Source organism: Fistularia commersonii, chromosome 36 (assembly GCF_037954325.1).
Source record: "Fistularia commersonii isolate RoL2024-O1a breed Wild chromosome 36, RoL_Fcom_v1.0, whole genome shotgun sequence".
Classification (NCBI taxonomy): Eukaryota; Metazoa; Chordata; class Actinopteri; order Syngnathiformes; family Fistulariidae; genus Fistularia; species Fistularia commersonii.
In genome coordinates, this window is record NC_141319.1 from 4000856 (window position 1) to 4016737 (window position 15882).

Genomic DNA, 15882 nt, shown 5'->3' on the forward strand with positions numbered 1-15882 from the left:
TGAAAACCCTAAATTAAGATAAGACAAGATCAATTTTATTGATCCCCTCAGGGGAAATTCTTTTGTCACAGCAGCGTAACAGTTATAAGTGTCAGTAAATATGAATATACATAGACAATCCATTAGACGAAGCAAAAGACATTTATAAGTGTCAATAAATGTGAATATAAATATAAATAGACATTTGGAAAAAGCAAAAGACGTGGACAGATAAATAAGTAGGCAGCAGAGATAGAATGACAACAAAAAAGACAGGAAGGGTGAAAAACTAAATGAAAACATAGAGTGACAATGACATAAATTAACTAAAATAGTGGGTTGAGACCAACAAGGGTAAAAAAGACAACGGAGTGAGGAAATGACCAGAGAATTGGGTGAGGTCGCGAGGTCGTGGGAGCACAGATGCACCGCCGGACGCTCGGAGTCGTGCTGCAAAACGGTGGCCGCGGGCGCAAAACGCCCAGGCGTACGAATAGAAATATCGTACGTCTATTTGACGTGTGAACAACGTCCCGATATGATCCGCGAACGAGCGAGATAATGCTGACGGTTGAATGAATGAACGGATGAACGCGATTGGTTGACGGGGCCTTTCGACCGATGGCGGCCTGGATAGACTCCGGCGGACGACGAATGAATGAATGAATGAAAATAACAGAATGCTGAAACGGTAACTTCCTGAAGTGACTCAGTGATGGAATCGCCCAATCAGGAGGTGAGGTGTTTGTCACCGGGCAGGAACACTCGCCGCACGCCGGGGCTGAAGTTGCGGCATCCGGTTAATGGCCGTGTGACCTCGGTGACATTCGCGTCCCTCTGGCGCCGGCGCCGCGGCGCAGCCACTAGATAGAGCCAGAGAATGATTTTCTCTTACGCCGCGGCTTCCCCCCCCCCCCCAGGTAGATCTCTTACACACACACACTCACACACACACACACAATCGAGCGTCGCTCCCAGCCAAAGGATATAATAAGACAATTAATTCATCCTATTATTACCGTCACGTCCGCGCTCCAGCCACCTGGTTTCCTCGCCGGCGCCGAGGTCACCTTACAGTTCATGTTAATGATCAGACTTGTAGCCGTTAGCCGGAGCGACGCGGCGCCGAGGTGCAGGTGGAAAACTGATACGGCCGATTATTGGATTGATATTGATCCTGTATTGCGAGCGAGCTGGGACGGTTTAGCTCAACCGAATAGGGGGAGGGCGGGAGAGGCGGGGTTTAAGGGTCACCTCATCGACGCCGATCGCCGATCGATCGGGAATTGATCACGTCGCTCCGTGTGAGACGTCGGTTTCACGCCGGGCGTCCACGGTGGGCCTCCGGAGCGTGTAGTAATGTGATGCTGTCACAAGAGTGTGATCACGCCACGCGCCTGGAGTCGGGTTCACACACACACACACACACACACACACACACACACACACACACACACACTCACGGCCCATTCAGTTTGTATAAAACAGCAATAATTCAATCCATATTTAAGGTGAGTTAAAGCTTCGGATCTTGTTTATTCAAAAATACACCTCTGACCGCCGTGTGCCGGACTGGGTCGGGGGGTTTACTAAAAACAATAAAGCTCGGCAATAAATGAAAGCTGACAAGAGAACATTACCTCCACTTCTGTCTCCATGGAAACTTGCCTCACTGGTCATCCTGTGGATGATAAAGACCCGGGTAACAGTCGGCGTGCCACGCATCAGCATTCTTTAAGAGGGCCGCGTGAGCGTCACGCCGACTACATCCATCAACCCCCCCCTCCCCACACACACACACACCTCCGCCGCCACCCGGTTCCATTTAGTGGAAATTAAAGGCCTCCTCGACACCCCTGACGGGAGGATCTGTGTTTTAGAAAGGCGAACAAACAAAAAAAAAAAAAAAAAAAAAGGAAGCGGCGTGGAGGAGGAGACGATCGGAGGCCCCGGCGTCCGGTGGGCGGCGCCTTCCGAACCGGAAGGTGTGATCAGACGTGGAGCCTCCACCTTTGAGTCTCACTCTTGAGTAGTATGATGCCCTCTGAAGATGTAGACCGCCCCCCCCCCACCACCTTTTTTTTTTTCTTTTTTTTTTTTTCCTCTTCTCGCTTTAGTTGCATAGCAACAGAGGAGCTGCCAGCTCCAGTTGTGTTGGTGGTGGGAGCGCGGCTGCACAGGGAGGCGCCGGCTTGAGATTAAGCTCGTCCCGGCGTTCAATAATGAATAGGCTCCCGCCGCCGCCGCAGCCACGCCGCACCGAAATGGCACCGCCTCGGATTGATAAGGTGTGGGGGGGTAAATAAAAAAAAAAAAAAAAAAAAAAAATCTTCGGTAGCTTCATTTGCCTTTTTCTCCGAAGGGAGAGAAGAGTTGGAATTTAATCAGAAGTATTGAACTTAAACGATTAGAGGAAGTAAATGAATAATTAACGGGCGGAGGAGGCGCGGTTATGATAAGACCCTTGTTGATGGGAATGTGGGAGGTTAATGACTGGGGTCAGTCTTGAGAGCAAATTAAGAGTCTCCCGTCTCGCGTGGCCGGTGTGTGTTACCCACGCAGGGAGTTCGGCGAGGGCTGGAAGTGGGAGGGACGAGGGCGTCATTTTTTTTTTTTTTTTTTTCCCTAAACGTCTGAATCCGATGAGGCCGACATCACGAATACGTTTGCGACGGTCCCTGCCCACTTCGTCTTCGTCGAGGCGGAAGGCCGCCCACGTTGCGCTGCCCGCCGCTAAAAAAGCAATTGTTTCCTCGCCGCTGTGGCCGAGCGCTCGCTAACGGGTCGGGGCGATCTCTCGATCGGCATAAAGAGTGCTTTCCGGACCAACTCTCAACCGATTCGACGCTATTTGGCGGCGTTTAAATGAAACCTGATTTGACCGCCATTGGCTCGGGGCTTTGGCGGATCCCCGACGACCGGATCCTCGCCGGCTGCCGTCCAACAGAACAGCTGAGCTGATGCTCTGCAACTTGTATTTTTTTTTTTTTTATTATTGCAACCAACTGGAAGACAATACATCACATAAACATCATTGTAGTTTTTCAGAAAATGGAAAACAAAATAAAAACAACATTTATATATATATATATATATATATAATTTTTTTTTTTTTTGCCACAGTATCGGACAACGTTGATATTTACATGTAGTGATGAAATAGGTCTTGAAATAATTCTTTGGCAATATGATTGCACAATAAGGAGGGAATCGAAACATTTATCGTAAAAAAAAAAAAAAAAAAAAAAAAAAAAACAAGAAAAAAAATGAAACACCCGGGGCGCACTCTGCGTCACATCTCACGGATCGATCGCGGTTTTGCATTTTGACATCACTAACCTATGGCTTTCCGATACTCAGCTCAGACAATCACCGAGAATAAAAAAAATAACATGAAAATGGCGGCGGCGCTGGCGATTTCCTGGGGGAAAAGGAAAATGGTAAACGCTCGACGAATAATAATAAAAAAAAAAAAAAAAAATGGCAGCAATTTCTTTATTTCCCCGGTAGAATAGAACACTCCTTGGCTGTTTGGCAGTTCTGAGAGAAACACCTCCACCTCCCACGGAGTTCCCCATCCCTCCACGTCGGTGACAGTCGGTTGCTAGGACGACAACCCGGGAACACGATATCCGCCGGCACGTCGTCGACTGAGCGATGGCGGAGAGCTCGACGCCGGACGAGCGAACCAACCCACCCGCCGACCGCCCGACCGAGCGTCTCCTCTTCCACGTCGGCTGGCGACGCGTGCTACAGGTGGCTGAGATGACATCGGTCAGTCCGAGCGGGCGTCGAACCCCCCCTACCGATAGTCCGAAATTAAAAAAACTTGACCCCATCCAGGCCGCCGCGTGGACGGCGCCCGAGATTGAGGAGGAGCCGGACGTCTTGCGGACGCCATAAAGACGAAGAAGGAATGGGGGGAAATACTGAGTAGACGATTCGCTATCGCTTCACGACATTTTTCGCCGTATCGTACAGCACTGCTCGCCACTGACCTTGTGTATTTATACAGTATATATATGTATGTATATCCGTATACATATATATATGTACACACACGTGCTTTGCAGTGGGACACCTTCAGCTAGCAAAAAGAAATAAAAAGTGCGTTTGATTATCGCTAATCAAAAGCCATGCTTCAACGCGTCGATAATACTGAAAACAGAGCGGCGTTGCCGGTCACCGACGCCATTAGATGCTTTCCGATTTCTTCTTCTTCGTTTTCTCCCGAGCGGCCATTTTTTATTTTATTTTTCGGCAGATATGACGTTCTTGATGACAACCGACGGGGGGGTTTCTCACTGCCCGTCACGTTTACACCGAACGACGCGGATGAAAAGAAGGACAAATGTACATATACACACACTGAAAGGGGGGGGGGCGGCGGACAAAAAAATAAAAACATAATAAAAAAATAACAATACTGTCATAAATAAAGACAGGTTCTGTCGACGCATGTCAGGAGACGTGACAACAGAGGTACTGAGGGCAGGCAGGCAGGCAGGCAGGCACAATGTTAAAGGGTGTGTGTTCCTGGGCATTAAAATAAAAAAAAATGAAAAAATAAAACACACACACACACACACACACTTTACAGACGGGGGGGGGGGTTAACACTGAACACCTAAAATCACTGTACGGGCAGAAGAAGACAGAAGCCCGCCCCCCCCGAAGAGGCGTTTCAGCCGGGTTGGGGGGGCGGCGGCGCCCTCGGGCCTCTAAAACACGGAGTGATCCCCTGCGCTCCTCCCTGAAGGTGTGTCGTTAGAAAGCCCGCTCGGAATCCAAAAGGATTTTTAAAAAAAAAAAAAAAAGAAAAAAAAAAAAAGAAAAAAAAAAAGGATAATCACGGGTATAAGAATTGGCGGCAAAACTTTTTTTCTTTTCCTCTAGGATCAAGGTTTATATGAAAATAAGTCATGCTTCATGCTAAATACATTGTTTATCTTACATGATCTTTGAATAAAAAAGATTTGCTTTTTTTTTTATTTATTTATTTTTTTTTATTATTATCATTATTTACAAGCACCCATGCAAATATAACTGAGAAAAGTCCTGCAGGTCAAATTGCTTCAATTAAGAAAGAAAATAAAATAAAAATAAAAATATTTTCTAACCTTTTTACAGGGTTGTCCGCGTGGGGACAAATTGCTTATATCTTTATGAGGGTCAAGTGAGGATAGAAAAAAAAAAAAAAAAAAAAAAAAGAAAAAAAACGAGACGCGAACGAAAAAACAAAACAAAAACCTAAACCCACAGTTCCATGTAAATAGTTCTTCGACATTGTAAAATGGACAGGAAAGAGTCGGTAGCCTCTGGTAGCTACGGCAACAACACCAGGCGTCTACGTATATAGACAGCAGTACGGGGGTGGGGGGGGTTCCATTATGCAACGACGACAAACCGAAGGAGATATTGCCTCAGACCCGGCACGCTATCCATCTCTATGATGATAAAGATGATTTTTTTTTTTTTTTTTTTTAATTCTTTTTTTTTTTTTTTTTTTTTTAACTATTATTTATTTAATTAATTTTTTATTTACTTTTTTTTTATTTTTTATTTTTTTCATTTTAATATATCTCTTCTTAAATACTATGAGTGCTCTTGAAATAAAAACCATGACCGCTTTGTACTAGAAAGTGGCGTAAAATAAATCTTTTAAGTGCATGAGTATATATCACATTGGGGTTTTACAATTGTTTTTGACACACCGGGTCGTTCTCCCGAGCTCGTCCGCCCACCCCCTTCCCTCCGCCGCGCCCTCCGCTCGTTTTATTTCTTTTCCTTTCTTTTTTTTTTTTTGTCAGCTGTTGTATTGGCTACATGAAGCAACCTGGTCGCTTATCTTTGGCACAGTCTCACGTTTGTGCTCATGGATGTAGGAGAGTGATGCTAGCGAGCGGCCGAAGGGGAGGTCAGGGGTCGCGGGGGTTGGGGAAGGGGGGGTCGGGCTCGCAGTCTTGCCTTGCTGGCCGCTGCCGCTCGCCGGCATCACCGCGAGATTGCTACAGATTCACATAGAATTAAGAAAAAAAACAACCGAAAAAAAAAATAAACGAGTAAGACGAAAAAAAAAAAAACACAAACAAAATAAAAAAAACGGCCGCTCTCCACCGACGTACCGCTCCTCAGCGTGATCCCGCTCTGTCCTGTACACCTGGTCCGAATCAGTGACGACGCGTGCTTCCTTTTTCCTTTTTTTTTTTTTTTTTTTTTTTTTTTAAGTGTGTGTGTATGGCTTTCATCCCCTTTTAAAACAACAAAAACGAACAAGAGAAAGAAAGACAGAGAGAGAGAGAGAGAGAAAGAGAAAGAGAGAGAGACGCGTGAAAATAAAAAATTAAAAAATACCCATCGGCGTTAAGTGTTGATGAACATGTAGGAAAACACAGATTTTTGATATTGCCACAAATAAGTAGGATTCACCTAATGCCCTGCAGATAGATAGAGGGAGATGAGAAGTGTCGGTTGTGACTAATGCTGTAAGGTTACCTGTCGACCTATTCGTGTGTTGTAAGTGTGTGTGCGTGCTTTGTATACCGTCTGTCAGTGTGTGTGTGTGTGTGTGTGTGTGTGTGTGTGTGTTTGTTTGCATGTTTTTTTTTTTTTTTTTAGTTTCTCAGGGCCTCCTTCTGCTCCTTCTGGCCCTTAGCCGTGCGGTTTGTGATGTTGTTGAGGCAGGCTCTGACCCCCGCCAGGTGGAGCAGCGACCCCGCCGCCTCCTTCATCTCCTCGTCGTCGCTCTCCGGCGGCTTCTCCACCGCCGCCGCGCGCCGCTTCTTCAGCGGCAGCGTGTCGCTCACGCCCCTCGCTCGGCTTTTGGTCCAGGGCAAACCGCTGCCCGCCGGGTTCCCGGCCCCCGCCCCCAAACCACGTCTCTGCCCGCGCAGGGCCTGCTGGGAAAGGTAGGTAGCACCGGCGGCGGCGACGTGAGAGTCCAGCGGAATCTCCCGGGGCTCGGGTTTGATGTCTGATTGGATTTCCACGGCGATGATGTCGTCGTCCAGCGGAGAGGAAGGGGCCGCGACCTGGGACGGGCACAGCCTGCTGGGGGACTTGGCCGTGCTGTACGTGTGGTCATCCTGAAGGTCCTCGCCGCAGGGCGGAGGGGAGTAGCGGGACGGGCTGTCTTGTCCACGGTTAAGATAATCTCCCAGGGAAGATCTGAGCGGAAGGAGCACAGAGTTACTCCGACGGAGGGCGTTTGGGCGATTTACCGTTCATTTCGCCCGAAAGCAAAGAACTCCAGGTGATGATCTTTACTCACGTCAGCTATCGACGCCCCCCCCCCCCCCCCCCCCCTCCCCTTTTCGAATCAAACCCTCGTGTCTCTAAGAGGCGGAGGCATCTTCCCCCGAAAACTTAACGAAGACGACTACGAACCCGTGACATCCGACGCGGGTCGGCTGAAGAAGTTCCCCCTCGCGACGCGTAATTGGCCGTATTAGTCAAAGGAGCCTCGTCCGCGTCGGGCGCCGGAGGACGGGGGCGGCGTTCTGACAACCGATAAATCAAAAGGCGCTTCTTACACGTCCCTCGGACATTTCAGCCGCGGCAGAATGAGAGGGTTAGCGCATTAATATCTTATAAGAAAACAGGCACCCCCGCGGTGATCAAATATTCACTGCATACCTTTAGCCGGCCTTTGGGTATGTTTAATTCATTATGCGGCGCGGGCCATCACACTCTTGTGCTCTTATGATGGATGTGCATGTCCGCGCGTGCTACGGACGCTTCTCAATAGGACTCTCCTCTCCGATACGCCCGTTTGCGTGTTCACGCGCGGGAGGCCGCCGTTGTATCGTCGCACCTCTCCAACACGGCGAAGGCGAAGTACCGTGAACGTGAAACGCGACCGTGAGAATAGTTCTACCCACCTTATGGCCGAGGTTCTGCTCCCCACGGGGCTGACGGGGAGGGGTCTGATCACCGGGAATAGCGCCTGGTTCCGTATGCGGGCGCCATTTTGAATCACACCACGGGGTACTGCGGGGGGGAAAAAAAAAGGTAAACAGACTTAAGGCTCGCTAGTGCTAACGTTACGTCTGTAAACAGCTACGCCCGTTTCAGACGCGGTCAAACGTCACTGCCCTCAGACGTCCCATATGCGTTTTACGTCGTCACGGCTGCAAAGCAATACACCCACTAGAGGGCTGTGCAGACACCAATCCCGTTCTCATTGTAGCAACATTCTGCAGGAACCGGGCCTTTTTATTGTGCATTCGGACAGCGGGGGAACCATTTTAGCTCTTTTTACGCTTCCGCAGGAACCGATCGGCATCTCGTAGACTAGGGAGCGCCTTTTTAAAAATCTATTTCCGTTGGCTATTTCCTCGCGACAAAACGGATAGAGAGGCCCGAGCTGCTACGTCAGGCTCGCCGCGGCTAATAGCGAACATGGCGACGACGTAGCCGATGCTAATGTAGGTTCTGAGAAAGACACACATGCACAATTGCGTGCGGCCGTTAAATACTACGTGACAACGTAGCAAGACAGAAACGCAGAGGACGGACAGAGCGCTCCGTCCGCATTCGAATTTAGCAAATTAGATGGCAAAATCAAAGATGCGAGTCCACTTCCAGAACACGCGCACACACTTCAGGAGCCAAACCAAATCAGGACTGCACACGAGGCGCACGGAGGTGTTTTCGATAAAAACAAATCCCGAGAACACGCAGAGGTTGCCTTCTCCAAAACACGACGAGACCTGAGAGCAGCTCGATGAGCGCCGGCCGACCGTCGGGAGGCCAACGGGGCAATATTGATGAGCAAGGCGAGGTTAAATTGAGCGGCAAAGCGTCATAAATGAGTTAAGGCCGCTGTGAATCATTCAATTACCAACGACCGCTGGGCTCTGCTAAATCCAGCCCGTCTGATGTGCTGGGATAAACAGCAGGCAGTTTATTTTTAAATTCAACGGGGACATTCTTATTTACTTTCACCCCCCAGCTCCCCCTTTTTGCTCTCTACATATTTAACATTGTTAAATGTATTTATTGAGCAATCTCGCACACTGACAGAGCAAACAAAGGCCACTCCGGCAATTAAATATTACACTTCTTTGGAAAAGACAAGCAGGAAAAACGGGAGAGATTTTCCATTTTAAGCGAGACATCGGGTCCGTATTGCACCTGTTTGACGCCGATGGCCCTACAAATGGCACCCGCCCCCAATAGCCACTTTAGCGAGTTGTAGTTTTTGAACACATCAACACATTGGAATGTGAGACTGAAAAACTACAAATCCCACAATCCACTATCTGCACACGACCCCCCCCCGGGTCCCCGGAGTCTCTGAAAGCAGAACGGGAGCCGGAGCATTCGGTTACCCGGTTCCTTCTCTGCGGTATCGTCTCCGAAACCTTCCTTTTTGACAGAGCTAACGGTTAGCGCATGACTAGCCCCTAGTTACGTTGCCATCGGCTTACTCTGTCGAGGGATATCCCGCGATGCACTTCTCTCCCGCTCTTCCTGCACTCGTGTCCCTTCATCTATGCATGATAGTAACCTCACATCTTCTCCCGTGTCCTCGGGCTCTCTCATTTCACACGATCCCGGGGGCTGCGGCTTGATTGACTGCAGCGATCTGCAACATCCACCATTGTTATTTCTCCCATGAATATTAAAGCTATTATTGTATCATGTCAGCTATTAGCATGTAACTGTCAACGCCGCTGTTATTCTAAGTAAGAGATGATTAGCGCTCGTCCCTCCCAACCCTCATACCCACCTCGGTCTCGCTCACTCTTTGCTTTCTATCTCCCCGTCCCGTTCTCTCGCTGTCTCTTTCTACCCAAACCAGTCGAGGCAGAAGGCCGCCGAGCCCGAGCTGGGATCTCTCCGAGGTCGCACTTGGGGAAATGTTGGGTTTCTGTCAATCGTCTTAAAGAGTGCAGTCCAGAACTGCCCTACATGGAAAGTGTCATCGGATTTGGTGGCCTACGGATAAAATCGGTCTCACTGGTCTACTCAGGGTATGCTTATCGGTTCCATGTGCGAAAGCCTCAGCTGTAAGAAAGAAATCCCCGGGAGATTCGGAGAGGTGGAGATTTTTAAGAGAAACTCTGGGAAGGAAGGCTGGCGAGAGAATGTCGACGAGGAAGAGGAGACAACGAAAAAGACAGGAGTGTCCGATGAAAAGCGGAAGGAGAGCGGCGAGCGGCTAGCGTACGACAAAAAACGGGGAGAAAGTAACCAAGTGCCATGACCCGTCCATTGGTCGGCGACTAAACAGCCGAAGCCGAGCTGGAGACGACGCGGGCGCTGTTTGGCAACGTACGCGGCACGGGAACGAAAGGTTGACTAGAAAATCAGCCGATCGTGCGACGCCTCATCACGTATGTTGGGTTTTTCCTTCATTTGCTGAAAATCTGTTTTTTAATAAAGTTCCACCTTCAGATCTTCCAAGAGGTCGGTGAAGGAGGGAGATAAAGGTGACAAATATGAACGCCGGTGTTCACTGGAAGTCAATCCTTATGTTTTGGTTCCAGGTCTACTACGTTCTTCACCGTCTCGCCCAAAACCGCCGGTCAAGCGTCCCTCAGATTCAAACTATCGTATCTCCAAAAGTCGTCAACTTTTGAAGCGACTCTTAAAAGACGGGGGTCGGTGTCAATTTTTTGAAGCCCCTTCCCTCTGGCTAGGGGGCCGGCGGTCTGACGGGTCGCCTCGGACCGCCTCGTATTTAAATTTCCTTCACAATGGGTCTGAAGATGCCTTCTTTAAGCCACGGAGTCTTGATTCGGTGACATTTAAAAGCAGCGGGCTTATCGGGGGGCCGCGTTAAAAACGCGGGATAAACACGTTTCATCCCTCTCGGAAATGTTCCCAACGAAAGCCGGCCTTTCCCGCTGTCTATTAGCTCGTATTATCGAGCGGCGAAATCGGGACGCACTGTTTTTATCGGCCGTAACTTAACAAGGCTCCTCGTCGAACATGAAAGTGCGGAGATGAAGCAGATACCTGGAGGTACAAAAAAACGGGGATGCGGGAGGGAAAGCGAACTTCAAACCGCAGATGCAGTCGGAAGATGCGAAAGGCAGAGGGAAGCGAACACGACGATATCCCCTCTGATATCCCGAGGAGTCTCACAGAACACACGCCGGTGGTGGTGGCGGCGGTGTTCGGGGAAGCGGGGTCCAAGACGGACGCCGCCTTTGTCACGCCGCCGCGCTCGCGGGTCGGTCGGTTCCACTCTGGCCCTCGTCAAGAGGTCGACTCAGCTAAGGTGGCGCTAACAAACACACGCTTGCGTTTGACCTGAGGTCATCGGGTGCCGAAAAGGGTTCCCGGGCGAGCGGCGAGCGGCGTTCGGCGTAAACGTGCCGCTCACGAGCTCGGCTGGGCTTCTTCTGACGGAAAACGGGACAAAAGACGACGAGCGAAAAAGCCAATTAGGAGACGGGCCCTCGGTAAAGGGCATATCTCCGCAGGACGGGACAAACATCCGCGGCTCCACGGCGCAGGATGACGGGCTTGGAACAAATCCCCGCCTGTCCTCACGTGTCCCGCTAAAGCTCCAGATTCCAAACAGTTTAACAATCGGGAGGGGAGGGGAGGGGTCACGTTTCAGCAACGCCGCTGATCCAGTCCGACATCTGGGAGACACACGATTTAAAGCCGTCAGCGCTGTCAGCGCGCGCTCTCCCCGCGCGACGGTTGTCTAGCAACAACGGCATCGCCGTTTTCGGGTTTGCAGTCGACATTTTCAAGCTTTTACTTCGACGTTGCGGCCAGAATTCATTGCAATGAAAGCTAAATAAAGCTTAATTAATGATTGGAGAAATAGGATCACTGGATTTCCGTCCAGTGTTGACTTAGCATTTAATGCTCAAAAATGACTGATGCTACTACCTGTTTTGATAAGAAAACACGAGCAGAAAGTTACTGGTGCTAAGCGACAGGCTAATATTCATTCATTCTGTCACGTATCCATAAGTCGGGGCCGCAGGGATGGTGGGTGGATCCATCTGGCGAGAGGTCGGGGTTTTCCATCATTATTCAACCATTCACTCTCTCATCATAAAGAACCTACAACTGATCGCTCCTTCATTCGCACATCATATAGAGACGTTAAATAATTCACACTCTCGTCCACATGTCTGGACAATTCAATGAACCTCACGCGTGTTTTCGGAAAGCTTCTCGTCGCGAGGCGGAAGCGCCGACCGTCGCGACGACGGCGTGCGCTCGACGAGGAGTCGGTTTGAACGGGTTCATCGCCCGTTGGAAGGACTCGGACGCGGAAAACCCTTTAAAACGAACGCAAACGTTTCACGTTTTTTTCTTTCCGACGGGAACGGCGGAGGGAAAGAATTAAAGCGCAGAGAGAAAAGGACACATGCCTCCGTCTCAGCCAAAAACTTTCATTACTCAAGGCTGGGTGATCGCCATGGCAACCCCGGTTTGCAGGGAGAAAAAAAAAAAAAAAAAAAAAACAGCTGTCGTCTTTCCTCCCCGGGGGTCGCTTCGCAGTTCACAAACGGTGACCTGTTTTTTTTTCCCTCGCCGTCTGCCCGGGAGGCCCCGCCGCCACGTGCGGGCCGCGGCGTTTGAAAGGTGCTGCGGGGAATCAACGGCTCTTTTGTCGGCGTGCGACTCCAGCCGCCGCGCACGTGGCCGGCGGCCGCCGCCGGTGTTCCGCCCTCCCCCGTCCGCAGAGCTCCCTTTTAACGCCGCGCGCCTATTAAAATATTCAAGCCGCGACGTCCATATTCGGTCGCGAAACCGGAGACGGATGATGCCGGCGGTGCTTTTAGCGCGTCGCCGCTGGTCATACACTCTCCGCCGGCCGGCCTGCGCCCACGGTAATCTCATTGACTCCAGTTAGCGAAGCTCTGCCCCTGATATCTCCAGCTCTGCTCTCCATAACCTTATAAGTAAGTCCCTGCACAGAGTCTCTATTGTAATCTTGATCACTCGCTGTGCGGTTGTGTGTGTGGGCAGTGCATTAGGTCTCCCTGGTTTGACAACCCGCCCCCCCCCTCCCCCCTTCCCCTCCCGTGCTCCCCACCTCTGGCTCCAGTCGGGCTTTGGGGTTGCCATGGCAACGGCTCCCTTCCACATGCCACTGAGTGGTAGATCATGCATCAGCAGAGAAAGTGATGGAGAGGAGAGGGGAGCGCGTGAGCGAGACAGGAAATACAGCGGAGGGGTGGTGGTGGTGGTGGTGGTGGGGCGGGTTCTGTTTGACTCGGCCCCTCGTCGCCCTGGCGACGCACTCCTGCCCGGGGTGCACACACACACACGCACACGCACACACGCACACATAGACACAGCACTCCAATCTGAAAGCGAAAAAGTCTCGCCTCCCAGCCTCTGGTGAGTTGCATCGCCTCTTCGGTTTAATGTTTGCATTTCTCGGCAAAGCCTCGCCGTACGCCGTCTTCTAACCCCCCCCTCCTCCTCTTCCTCCCTCCCTCGCCGACTCCTCCTCTCCTCTCCTCCCTCCCTATCGATCCCACTGTCATTCTATGTATAGTGGTGACTCATGTCTCCCACTGAGCGTGCGGCGAGCGTGCAGCACGCCGGCTCTGCAGGTAAAAATCCTGGGACATATGCTGCGAAGAGGAGGTGACGAGCGAAGCTGCGGGAGCGCCGGCCGCGCTCCTAAACCATCTCGCCCACTTAAAGCAAAACAAATGAAAAATATAAAAAAATAAATAAAAAAAAAGGCGTCTGATTGGTAGCAGAAAAAAGGACACAGGAGAAAAAAAAAAAAAAAGTCTGTTTGCACCGTGCCGTTTTCTTTCCCGGAGAGAAAATATCCTCTCGTTTGTCTTTTTTTTTTTTTTTTTTTCCTACGCCTGGTCGGCCTCCCTGCCTCTCTGTCTGCTTCCCACGTCTTCGCCCGCCGCCCGTCTGTTTTCCAGGGCGATGGGAGCCCTGGGCGCGCCGCCCCTCGCGGCTCTCGTGTGCCGCGCAGGCACTCAGCCTCCTCTGCTCTCCTGCTAAATGAGTTCCACATGGCCCTGCAGGCTGCAGTCTCCGCGCAGGCCGGCAGAGGAGCCCCTCACACACACACACACACACACACACACACAGAGGCGCTGAACTTACAATCTCTAAGGTTCAAAGGTCGCCCCCGGCAGACCTTGACAAAGCAACTGTTTGAAAGCCGCCCACCCTCGTATCTCCCCCCTCCTCCTTCCTCCTCCTCGCCGGCGTGTGTTTTTTTTTTTTTTTTTGCGACCGCGTCCGTCCCCTCCCAACCTCGCCGCCGCCGGCGGTCCGACCGCGCGGCTGACCGACCCGTCCGTCCCGAACCTCCCCGCCTCCCCTCCCCTCCCCGGGCCCCGCACCGGCTGACTGACGCCGTGACTCGCAAGGGTGACGGGCGGAATTAAAGGAACATTCAATTACGGGGGACCTGATAGGCCGCCGAGACGCGACGACAAACACGGGTGTTAATAAGCGGAATGGGCGGCGTGTAATCCGCGTCAGCCTCGCCCGGCGACACGGCCCGCCGAAGATATTTCCGATATCTTTATTATTTATTTATTGAAAAAAAGCGAGCGCGGACGTTTTTTTTTTTTTTTTTTTTTTTTTTTTTTGGAAGAGGTGATTTTCTGTGACTCGCGCGACATTTTTCCTCCCGGCTCGCGTGGAAAAAAAAAAAAAAGGAGGAAAAAAAAAAAAAAAAATGCTGGAGTTGGTTTGGAACCCGGTACCTTGAGTTAACCCTCACAGCGCCCCGCAGCGTTTACTCCACTGTAAGTATTACCGTTCAACGTGCACGCACCGATGCAGACCGTGATTGGACTTTCCACACATTCACCCGTTCATTTATTATTCATTCAATCAGTTACAGGGCAGAGACATACAACCATTCACACTTCAGACGTACAACAATTCAATTTGCACGTCAAGGTATTAATGAATATTAAGCAAACACAGGCAGGAGTGGGAAAATAGCAACGTATTGTTTTCATGTTCACGTTTGAGTTTTGCAGATAGATGTGGTCTGGTTGTGTGTGTGTGTGTGTGTGGAGTGAGGAGAGGGTTGACGTGCATCTACAGCCCCACAGATGCTCGGCGTCCTTCCGCTCGTCCCGAGCCAGAGGGCGGCCGCGGGGCGGGTGGGCTGGGAGTCGCCCCCCCCCTTCAGCTCAGAGAGGGGTCGAGTCTGAAAGCTCCGGGAGCGGAAGATGGATGCGATAACGCCGGGAACCGAGGGGCCTCGAACACCCCCCAAACACACACACACACACACACACCTCCGCCCACCCCCCTCGCCTCTTCCCTGTCTTTGCCTCCGGCTGGCTGTCAGAACCTCCTCTTTCCCCACGCCGTCTGGCAATATCACACCTGACCGTTCTACGCCGGCTCCTTTCAAAAAACACATTACAGATTTAAAAAGTTTCTCTTCCCCGCCTGTCACATGCACCCCCCGCCCACACACACACACACACACACACACACCTCCACCCCTTTCCACCCGTCTATCTATCCCGTCGGTCGGCCGGCCGCTCAGACACATCGCTCCCGGATCATGTGTCTAGAGGGAGTCCAGGTTTTTCAGACGCTCCCTCCAACCCCGGCTCCTTGACCATTACTACTCCATTATCGGCGGCGGCGGAGGGCGCGCCGCGGACGCCTAATGTATCCATTTCCCCCTCCATTTAGGACTCGGCAGCCCAGGGAGCTCCTGGAGTGCTCCCTGATTGGGATTGAATGTCCATTTAAACTGCCATCCAGGGGCGGGCGGCGGGGGGGGGGAATAATGGAAAATACAGGGAAGAGGAGGCGTATGACAACAAAAGGGTGGGAAGGAAGGAGCGCCGGCGCGGTTCGAGCGTCGAAGAGGTGGCGGGGATGGTGTGTGTGTGTGTGTGTGTGTGTGTGTGGGGGGGTCGCTTCCCGTCCTCTGAGACGGAGGTGAGGATTTCGTTTCCAGCTCCG

At 51.2% G+C, this 15882-nt stretch overlaps 1 protein-coding gene across 1 annotated transcript in view; it reads right to left on the bottom strand.

Annotated features, from left to right (window-relative positions):
• Positions 1-2951: 2951 nt before the first annotated feature.
• LOC147213388 (forkhead box protein N3-like) overlaps positions 2952-15882 on the bottom strand; it is a 69045-nt gene continuing 56114 nt past the window's right edge. The window contains exons 5-6 of the mRNA XM_086142979.1: positions 7860-7968; positions 2952-7146 (exon numbers count right to left, since the gene is read on the bottom strand). Coding sequence (XP_085999105.1) covers positions 6594-7146; positions 7860-7968 — 662 coding nt within the window. The 3' untranslated portion in view covers positions 2952-6593. The remainder of the gene's footprint in view (positions 7147-7859; positions 7969-15882) is intronic.